General features: G+C 35.0%; 1 protein-coding gene across 1 annotated transcript in view; it reads right to left on the bottom strand.

Annotated features, from left to right (window-relative positions):
• Positions 1-4,818: 4,818 nt before the first annotated feature.
• LOC131147819 (serine carboxypeptidase 1-like) overlaps positions 4,819-11,601 on the bottom strand; it is a 14,549-nt gene continuing 7,766 nt past the window's right edge. Inside the window, exons 2-8 of the mRNA XM_058097410.1 lie at positions 8,466-8,573; positions 8,067-8,341; positions 7,674-7,928; positions 7,344-7,450; positions 6,451-6,537; positions 5,964-6,069; positions 4,819-5,425 (exon numbers count right to left, since the gene is read on the bottom strand). Coding sequence (XP_057953393.1) covers positions 5,279-5,425; positions 5,964-6,069; positions 6,451-6,537; positions 7,344-7,450; positions 7,674-7,928; positions 8,067-8,341; positions 8,466-8,573 — 1,085 coding nt within the window. The 3' untranslated portion in view covers positions 4,819-5,278. The remainder of the gene's footprint in view (positions 5,426-5,963; positions 6,070-6,450; positions 6,538-7,343; positions 7,451-7,673; positions 7,929-8,066; positions 8,342-8,465; positions 8,574-11,601) is intronic.

The following is an 11,601-nucleotide window of genomic DNA, read 5'->3' as shown; positions in this document are numbered from 1 at the left end:
GGATGCATATATATATATATATACACACACACATGCGCGCGCGCGCATGTACGTAGATATTATATCTTCAACAAAAAAGAAAAAAGAAAAAAAGAAAAGGATGGTACATGAAACAGAGTGTGTAGTAGAAAAACAATGAAGAAGATTAACTTTCTGTTATTTCTCTCAAATCATATTACAGACTGAAACAACCTCTGTATATATAACCAGAGGAAGAAGATAGGAAAGAAAGAAAACAGAAGAAACAGAAAAACCAGAATGAAAACTTACTGATAAAACTAACATAACTACTATACTGTAATAGTTCCCCTCGAGATGATGTGTAAATATTGTGCACAAAAAAAAAAAAGAAGTAAATATTGTGCACATTCATCTTGGATAAAAGTAATGCAAAAGCTTGATAATCCAAAGGTTTAGTCATTAAATCTGAATTTTATGAGTGGAAGAAACATGTAAAGTAGTAATGAGACCCTCTTGCAATTTCTTACGAACCAAATGGCAATCGATTTCAATATGTTTAGTTCTCTCATGAAATACTTGATTACTTGCTATGTGAAGGGCTGCTCGATTATCACAAAATAAGAGAGCTGGTTGATGATGAGAATGATATAAGTCAGCAAGTAAATTTTTTAGCCAAATAATTTCACAAACTGTGAATGCCATTGATCTATATTTAGCTTCAGCTGAAGAACCTGAGATGGTTTGTTGCTTTTTAGATTTCCATGAGATAAGAGAATCCGCAATGAAAACACAATATCTACTGATGGATTTGCGAGTATCCAAACAGCTAGCCCAATCTAAGTCTAAAAAAGTTATATATATATATTTGGTGAAAGAGGGCGGCACCTCCTAACTTTTATATGAACCTTTGATGATGATGGAAAAAATAATCCTTGGCCAGGAGTAGATTTGAGATATCGCAAGATTCGCATAGCAGCTTGTAAATGAGCAATGCGAGGGTTATCCAAAAATTGACTAAGTTGATGCATAGGAAATGTAATATCTGGTCTGGTGTGAGTCAGATACAACAATCTTTCAATAAGTCTACGATAAGTTGAAATATCATCTACCAAGTCACCAATATCTTTAGATAATTTGGTATGAGGATCCATAGGAAATGAGACAGATTTTGCAGCTAGCAATCCACAGTCTGAAATTAATTCTAAACAATATTTTCTTTGTGATAAAGATATGCCTTTGTTCGATCGGGCTATCTCCATTCCAAGAAAGAACTTTGTAGGCCCCAAATCATTCAAATTAAACTTAGCACTTATTGAATTTTTAACCTATTGAAGAAGAGCTAGATCACTGCTAGCTAGAAGTATATCATCAACATACAACAACAAGGCAATGAAGGAATTTCCAGCTTTCTTAGCGAACAAAGAATAATCAGCCTTAGATTGTGAGAAACCCAATGTGAGCAACACAGAAGTAAACTCAGAATTCCACTGCCTTGAGGCTTGCTTCAAGCCATACAAAGATTTTTGCAACTTACACACTCTTTTGTCCCCCTTGCTAAGATAACCTGGAGGAGGCTTCATAAAAACTTTCTCATCTAAGTCTCCATACAGAAATGCATTGTTGACATCAAGATGAAATATATGCCAATTGTGTATCGCAGCAAGTGATAATATACATCTTACAGAAACCATCTTTGCAACAGGGGAAAAAGTTTCAAAAAAATCCAAACCTTCCAATTGAGTATAACCTTTAGCAACCAGTCGTGCCTTGTGTCTCTTTATTGAACCATCAGAATTATATTTTGTTTTATAAACCTACTTACACCTTATAGGAGTTTTATGAGAAAGTAGTGTTGTGAGAATCCAGGTGTTATTCGTTTCTAATGCAGATAATTCTGCAGACATGGCATCTCTCCAATGAGCATGCTGAATAGCTTGATGATAAAATGAAGGTTCAACATTAGAAGAAATAGCAATGGAAAATGCTCTATGTGAATCAGATAATCTAGAATAAGAAAGAACTTCAGAAATGCTATGTGTATTACCTGAAATAATAGCCCTAGGAGATGATTGAGAGGCAGAAGCAGTTAAGTTGCAATGATATGATTGTAGATAACTAGGCATTCTGTGTTGTCGAGTGGATTTTCGCAAAGGTGGAAATTGATTTGCATCATGTAAGGGTATATTTGTATGAGAAGAAACATGAGGAACAGATGTAACATGTGGAATTGCTGATGACAATGGTTTTGAAAAAGAAATATGCTCAGAAAAATCTGAAACTGGCTTAGGGAGAATTGGAACTGAACTTTTTGAAATGGTATTTGACTGAATTGAAATGTCATGTCTAGAAATCCTATTGAAATTAGATGAGAAAGGAAATATAGATTCATGAAATATGACATCTTGAGAAACAAAATTTTTTTTCTAGTTCCAAGTCATAAAGCTTATATCCTTTTATACCAGATGGATACCCTATAAAGATACATTGTCTTGCTCTTGAAGAAAATTTTGATCTAGAATGGGCAAAAGTTGATGCATAACATAAACACCCAAAACTTTTAAATGTCTATATGCTGGAACAGAATTATACAGACTTCATGTGGATATTTGTTATTCAAAAGTAAGGATGGAAGTCTATTAATAAGATATGTTGCAGTGAGTATGCATTCTCCCCAAAAAATAAAGGCATGTTTGATTGAAATTTTAAAGACCTTGCTACATTTAAAAGATGTTGATGCTTTCTTTCAACTATAGAATTTTGTTGAGGTGTTTCTACACATGATACTTGATGCAAAATTCCTTTTGAATGAAAAAAATTTATCATGTTGAACTCTAAACCATTATCATATCTTACACATATTATTTTTGTCACAAACTGTGTTTCAACCAGATTATAAAAGGCAATAAAAATATTTTGAACTTCATATTTCCTTTTCATTAAGTAGGTCCAAGTGAATCTTGAATGATCATCCTCTAGAGTAAGAAAATATCTAGAACCATTATGAGTTGGAACAGAAAATGGTCCCCATATATAAGCATAAACAAGATTGAAAGAAAACTTTTATTATATGAATGATTCTAAAAAAGAAGTCTTTTTTGTTTAGCCATAGGACAAACTGTACAATGATCAATAGTTTTGTCTGAAAAAGTAATATCTGATACATGTTTTGAAAGAAAATTCAATCGGGACATAGAAGGATGTCCTAATCTGTTATGCCTGACTTTGGAGATTATGGCAGAGTTCACAATATTGGATGTTTGTGAAAATTCAATAGCATTAATAGCCGATTGTTGCAAGATGTATAACGCAGCAGATTTTCTAGCAATCCCAATCATCCTCGATGGGGTAAATTCCTAAATAAAACAAACATCAGGTAAGAAAATAAAAACACATTTATGAGATGAAGTAAGCTTACTAACCGAAAGCAAGTTATATGAGAAAGATGGTACACAAAGTACATCTTTAAGAGTTAAACTTTCAGATAGTTTAATTGTACCAAGGTGAGTAATTGGGACAATGGTTCCATTTGGAAGCATAACAGTAGTGTTCAAAAGCTTTGTTATAGAAGTAAAACTATCAATGGAATGAACAATATGGTTTGTAGCACCAGTGTCTATAATCCAATGATGCTGATATGTTAATGAAGTTACTGAACAATTCAAAGAAAAACTAGAAAGTATCATACCTTGGGTATTCTGTGGAGGATTAGTGGAAACAACATTGGCTGTTTGATGGCTAATGGGTTTATCAGGTTGTGAGTGGATTAGAGCTAATAATTTCTAACAGTCATTTTGAGAGAAAGGCAAATTATTATTAGATTCAAAGGTTGCCTCAAGAGGATGGCTTGTAACTTGATTAGCTGATGAAGACTTTCCTTTCTGCCGAAAATTACTGAATTTAAAACCTAGAGGATAGCCATGTATTCTATAGCATTTGTCAATTGTGTGATTATTCAAACCACAATGAGTGCAAAACAATTTTGCTTTCCTTGATTGTTTATTTTCAGAAGCAAACTTGTGACCTGAAAAATTTGATTCTGTCACTTTACTCATAAGAGCAACTGTATCAATTACCACACGTTTGCAGACTTCTCTCTACTTTTCTTCTTGGACCATTAAAGAAAAAACTTTATTTATTTCAGGTAGGGTTTCCATCATTAGAATTTGCCCTCTAATGTGAGAAAAAACTTCATTCAATCCCATTAAGAATTGAATTACATGCTGTTTATCCTGATATTTCAAGAATTCCTGAATGGCATCATAAGTACATGTTCTCAGTACACCACAAGAACATGTGGGAATCTGATTATAGTAAGCTAATTCGTTCCACAAAGACTTAAATTTTGTATAGTAATCCCTTACCGACATGTTTTCTTGAACTAACATTGATAAATCCTTTTGAAGTTGAAAAATTCTTGGTCCATTTCCTTGCGTAAACCTGTTCTTGAGATCTTGCCACATAATTGTAGCAGTGTTGGAACAAATGATGTTGGCTCCAATCTCTCTCGATACTAAATTGATGATCCAAGAAGAAACCATGTTGTTGCATCTTTCCCACAGAGTATTTGAAGCATCTGTTGAAGCTGGATGAACAATCGTTTCCTTCACAAAACCAATCTTGTTCTTTGCTTTCAAGGCCATCATCATGGATTTACTCCATGCATGATAATTTTCCCCGGTGAGGATATTTGAAACTAGTATTGTACTTGGTAAATCACCACTCTGTAAGTGGTATGGATTGCTTTCTTCACTTGTATTATTCATTGAGATGGAAGAAGTGGACATTGCAATGATGTTACGCAGTTTTCTTTTATTTCTGCTCTAATACCATGAAATAGAGTGTGTAGTAGAAAAACAATGAAGAAGATTAGCTTTCTGTTATTTCTCTCTAATCGTATTACAGATTGAAACAACCTCTGTATATATAACCAAAGGAAGAAGATAGAAAAGAAAGTAAACATAAGAAACAGAAAAACCAGAATGAAAACTAACTGATAAAACTAACATAATTGCTGTGTTGTAATAGTACATGCATATTATGGATAGAATAACAATCTTGCAGTGGCTTTGTTCTTCACCTTATTTGATTGAATTATCAGTATTACATGTACTCTCTGCATTTTTGGACGCATCTAGGGGTGGGGTGTTATAGAGAAAAGGTAAAATGGACCGATCCTTCCCTGTGGTCGTGCACCTAGTGCCCAGCTACTCGCCATTTAAGTAAAAGGAGTGCGATGGACCCTTTGCCACATGAAAAGGACCTGGACACTCAGTGCACTGCCGCGCAGAGGGTTCGATCCGCTTTATGATGTTCCGCGTCATGGTGAGGAAGGAGGGAGATATCCTCGAAGGAATGATGAGATCATGGTTAATGCTCTCTCTGGTTGGTTGGTTGGAACCAAGTGTCCAGCTCCTTTCACTGTCGCTAACGTCAATCCTTTATATTGCACCACATATCCGCCCACCTTAATTCCAAAATAAACCAGCATTAACTAGTTTAACTCATAAACTTTCACCAGGTTCTTAATAGAAATAAAACACAAGCAGAGATTGCACTCAAGAAAGATGAAAAAAGAAAGTGCAGTGCATGCTGATATTTTGTTTTTTTGATAATTTGACTCCTAGTGCCATCGCGTCACTTTAGACACCATGGTGTTGAATCAAATTTGATGGGTGAAAGCCGCCCGTCCATTGGTGCATCTTGATAATTCACTTGGATAAACTCTAAAGGGGGAATTGAACCCATGATTTTAGATTATCAAAGTCACAAGTCACCATTACTACTTGAGTCAACCTGACTGGGAGGCGCGTGCTGATATTAGTCTTGAGCTCCTCTCTACTATGTATTTTTGTCTTACCACTGATGCTTTGTACGTTAAGATTTTGTCATGTAATAGGCAGAAAGACGCATTAGTATCATGTACTAGCTGACAAATATTTCAACAAGCAAAGCAACAGTAAGTAGAGGAACCAGGGCCCCTATGTGTTACTAATATACATTACCTCATTGCTGGTGTACCATGAGCGCCAAGCAGAAACAATGGGGAGTTTGAGGCTGTTTATGGAGTACCTGGATGAAGTAATCGGAACGACAGCATCCATATCCCCACTGCATAGAGTTTAAATATGCTGATGTCTTAGTTAATTTCAGGTACGCTTTTCTTCGTGAAATTAAATTTTGTTCAATCAATTAATGTGTTTAAGAGTATAAAGTCCGAGACTTAAGACTAGGAACACAATTATATATATTCAAATTAGTATTTTATTCTTATCCAACTTGATCTTCTCATGATATTTGATTATTTTCGTCAGGGGCATGATAGGGGTGGGATTGGGAAGCAAAGAAGAAAAGCACAATTAACCATGTATATTCAAACCCTCGTAAGCTCAGTCATATATATATATATATATATATATATATATATATATATATATATATATATATCGATATATATCGGGATGAATGGGCATGGCATTTGATCTTAATTACCTGTAAATCCATATCCTTATACTTTTGGCCATTAGATCCTTGATGATGGGTAGGATGCTATTTGGTCCGTCTGTCCAGCTGAAAGATCTGCACATATATTCATTGTTGGGAATTAAGAACAAATTCCCGAGACATGTGAGAAACAAAATAGAGAAAGAATACACGCCAAAGAAAAAAAATCAATCACACGCATAAGACAATATTTACGTGGTTTTTGCAATTTTGCCTACGTCCACGGAGTTGCAGGGATTTCAATATTATCAGGAAGAAAAAATACAGAGAGTGCAGCGATACAATACTCTCCCTCTCGCTCTCTCGCAAGTACAACCACCGAACCCTAATCACCCAAAAACAATCCTTTTATATGTTGCGCATAGGGTTCCATTCTGAATGGGCCCAAAAAACTTTTCCTGGGGGCGTTGCTCCAGGACCCCCACGAGTACGGCTTGTGCCGCTTAGTCCATGGAGCGAAATCTCTAATTAAATAGAGGTCGGGTCATCATCCAAATTAAACACAACTAGGCTTCCCAAAAGCCCAACATTCATTACAATATATAAGAGGATAATGAAAGATATTTACTCAGGAGTCAGTTTTTTAAGGCCCCATTTGTATCAGAGATTCTGTTTGAGAAGCAGAAATAAAAAAAAGGAAGAAATCAGATGAAAATTTAATCAAACATGATGAAAAAATATTTAAATCGAAGGTCAATGTTATGTAGAACAAAATTTGTTCATTGATTTATTGTATATGTTTATTCTCTTTCTCGTTTCCGTCAATATTCAAATGAAAATGTGGATCTTGTCATAATTTCCTTTCCTTTCCTTCCAAGATTTCCAAGTCTCAAAATTTTCTCATCAGAACTAATTAGTACATGTCAAATATTATTATGTACCTACAAATGCTCCAGGCTGTTCGATTAGCATGAAGAGCTGCTTGCACTTCAGGGATATTCAAATATGAGTCTATGTAGTAGTCCGAACAGGGATCGAAATTGTAAATCTGTTCAAAACAAATCAACAAATGAAGTTGATAGATAAATATTTCATGTATTAATTTTAGATGAAGTTAATAAGCTTGTGCAAGGACTAAAGACACAAGGACTTCCAATATGTGTCTTAAGAGAAGAAATTTGATAACTAGTTCGTTATAAGAGAATGACTTGGTAAATATTAGCTACAAAATTAAAAACACTTCACTTAAAAATAAACAGAAGGAGACTTACAGAACCAGTTGTTGATCCATTTTTTAGTGAAGCATTGAAGCAAAGTGGTGCATAAATGTTGTACAAATCAATATAACCCTTTTCCAAATAAGATTTGTCTTCAAAGCTCTCACATTGGGTAGATGAACTTAAATTCTCAAAGTCACAGTGAGAATGGATGCCTTTGTTGGTTTCATCAGAGTTCATGGCATGTGTCCATAAGTAATCAAATTTCCCCATTTTAGTCATAGCATAATCCATGTATGCATTCCCTATCTGAAACACCCATCACCATTTGTTGGAAGGGAAAGAGAGAATCAAGCAATACAAAATGAGGTAAATTTCATGAATTGGTTAATTTTAAGCGCTGAAAAATGCAAAGAAGAGAAGAAAATTCAAACTCTGAAAACTTACAGCTATGCCTTTGAGGTTAATTATGGTTTTATTTGTATTCTTGTTGTTGAGAAGAATGGTGTATGCGAGTTGAGGCACGTAGTGGCCAGCATAGCTCTCCCCCGCTATGAAGAAGTCTCTAGTTTTGTATTGTGGGAACCTTTCGAGCCAGTTGACGAGAAAAGTATAGGAATCTTTGGCAGTGCTCTTATCTCCTGTCCGCTGGTAATCAGAGGTTGTGTTCGAATATGAAAACCCCACACCAGCCGGAGATTCCAGGAAGATCACATTGGCCACTGTCATATGCATATAGTTTGATCTTGGATAAAATTAATTAAGCATTTTTGTGTGACCATTTAGTCTTTAATTATTAAGAGAAGAAAATAAAGATGAACAAGGAGGCGAAATGAGCGTACTTACCATTGTTCCATGAATATTTGTTTCTGAAAAGTGTTTTGCCATCACTATTGACTCTGAAGGGTCCTAATTCCGTCATGGCTCCATAACCAAAAGAGGAACATCCTGGCCCTGTGAATGCCAATCATCTTTCTGTCAAGTTGCAGTGCAAATATGAAGAGAGCTAGAAAGGGTGGGAAATGTCAAGAAAGCTAGAAAATGTGGACATCCAATAGCTACAAATTAGTCAAATCTGGAGAAGTAAACTTGAAAAGTACTGCTGCGTTATGTGACACTGGAAAGAATGATTGAACATAATGAATATTGTGCTATGTCATGTTATATTTTAGGTTGGTGGGTTCCTCTCTCTCTCTCCCTCCCTCCCTCCATTTAATTTGAGTTGGTGAATGCCAAAAAAGTTGGAATTTGTGCTGATTTCAGTTCATGGCGCTATTTTTTTTTTTTTGTTGTTTCCAATTTAAAGGACATCAATTCTAGTGATCAAAATATGACAGGAGAAGAATGAAATGCTAGTTAGTGCGTGCTTCTGTCACTTTGGCTATATATTACCTCCATTGAGCCACAGGAGCAAAGGATTAGTGGAAGAGTTCTTTGGGGACTCAACAAAATAATAGAAGAGTGCTTTTCCAGCCCTTAGGATCCACGTGTAACATAGCCTGAGAACTGATGAAAATCCCCCCTTGTGGTTGCCCGGTATGCTTATGTATCCTATCAGGTTCCATCACCCCATCTTGGGGTTCTACAAACACTGGTAAATGGTATTGTGCTGCATCTAGTCCTGCCCAGAAACGGAAAGAGGCGGGTTCGGTGACCTTCTGACATGATTAATCTATGAGGTTGTCAACCTGATTATTAGCATCAGTGTTGAAGGCAATGCACAAAAGGCACAACACACACAGGAAAACTGCAAGGTTTAAGCATCTTGCTGTGTAACTTGTGCCTTAATTTGCATGACATGCTGTGTTATAACTTATAATGAAGGACCCCATATATATATAGCTTCTTGGAACCAAGTATTAGCTGTGCCTAGCAAAATTTATCCACTAAGTCCAGCCACTGCTCTGCTTTCTTCATCTTGTCTTTGGATTCCCATTTTTTAATAGTGACAATGAAAAATAAGATTTCTTGAATTATAACACTACAATAATGAACAGTTTTTTAATACATAATTATTTATTCATAAGAATCAATTACTTCAATATTAATTTAACATATAAACCCTTTAAATTTATACAGGAAATAATGAATTAGGGAGAATTAATGTTTTGAAAAAATAGTAAAAAAGGTGTAGAAAACAAAGGGTGAAAGCCAAAGTTCATTTTGACCTATTCAAAAACACTTCATTTTTATATTTTTCATTTTCAATATTTGGAAAACAGGTTTATTGGGTCAAATGTATGGTTTGCTAGATGAGCAAGCATGATGCAGACGGTGGTGTGACATTAATTTCCAAAGCAATGAGCACCACAAATGTAAGTAAACATATCCATATATACTTCATGGGCCTGTTTGAACAATCCCTATAGTTTCGTTTACAGACCTCTCGATGGGAAATTATGAAGCAGACATATTTGAGATAATTTCCAAAGCAATGATCACACAAATGTTAAGTAGACATATCCATACAGACTTCATGGGCCTGTTTAAACAAGCCCTATAGTTTTCGTTTACTGACCTCTTGATGGGAAATATGAAGCAGACATACTTGAGATAATTTCCAAGCTTGGTGGACTCTGACTCTGACCACTTGGTAGATAAAAAATATCCAAAACCTGCTCTGCATGGTCATGTTTTCCGTGTAAGCAGCAAGTAGTCACTCTTCCTGCTCAAAGTAATCGTTTATCAGTTGAATTGAAGTAAAAAAGAGTGAGATCTGTTATAATGCCTCAACACTAAGTAAACAATTGGCCACATGAAGGGAAAAGTGTATTGTATTATTTCCCCCATTCTCCCAACAAAGTCTCAACCAATTCACTATTACGGTTTGGGCGATGACTCCTAGTAGGGTCCTAAGGTTGTGTTTATATTGGATATTAAAAAACTTAAGACTAAGGATAATGAGAGAAGAGAAGCTGATGTGAGAGGACTGCAAAAGACTAATTTATTGAGTAACGAAACTATTTATTTTTTACACTAACTAGCAAAACAAAAAACTGAATTGTACGACAAAATCTGTCTACTTGTATGTGAGCAATAACAAACGCAAGTGCCCTAAAATTTAGCAATTAAAAATTTGTTCTAATCCTAACAAATAAAAAATTTTCTCATCCGCTAAAGACTAGTAAGCGAAAAAACTGATTTTATTTCTTTTAATTTTTTCCTTAAATATTTTTAATATTTTAATATTTTAAAAAATTTTTTAATTTTAATTTTAATTGTTTTGGTAAAAGAGTGGCGGCAACCTCCATTTATTTATCTATTACCCCTCCACTTTTTTGCGGAGGAATTACCGTGGTTACAAGTTTAAAACAATCACCAAATTAGGGACAAACAGAAATTTAAACAATAACTAACAAAAGAGATAAAATCATAAATCAAACAGAACAAAAAAACAACAACTAAACTACACCGAACGAAACTCTAGATATGAACTAACGACGAACCGGAAATAAGACCCTCACCACCTAGCCACTGAAGGATACTTTTTTTAGATAGACGTGGTATAAGGTGTTGCTTTTTCGTAGATTTACAATTGTTTCCACATTTCTTTCTTTTATCTTTAATCTTCAATGCAATTCTTTTTCTCCTTCTTTTCGCAAGAAAATCAGATCTGCACTTAATTTTATTGCCTTCCCTCTATTTGATGCATCACCATGACATTCACCTCCTTTCTAGACTAACTCTAACGTCTGTAAGCCACGAGCCGTCCTCGCAAAATTTCTCAAAGATCCACAAATTAACATCTACTTTTCCTCTACTTTTCCGAAGCCAAGCAACCTACAATCTTCGCCAGAGTTTCACTTTTCAATAAAATCACATTAATAACATAATGCGAAAAACATTTACATACACAAAGAAAACAAAACGAATTCCTTTTCCCCCTGATTTGCACACCAACTTTTTATTTTCTAAATTTTCTGCACTATTATTCGTACATGCCCAAATAACTTGAAAAAAATCGCTTTTACCCCTATTATTA

This window comes from Malania oleifera, chromosome 2 (genome assembly GCF_029873635.1).
Source record: "Malania oleifera isolate guangnan ecotype guangnan chromosome 2, ASM2987363v1, whole genome shotgun sequence".
Classification (NCBI taxonomy): domain Eukaryota; kingdom Viridiplantae; phylum Streptophyta; class Magnoliopsida; order Santalales; family Ximeniaceae; genus Malania; species Malania oleifera.
This window is presented reverse-complemented; position numbering and strand designations above follow the sequence as displayed.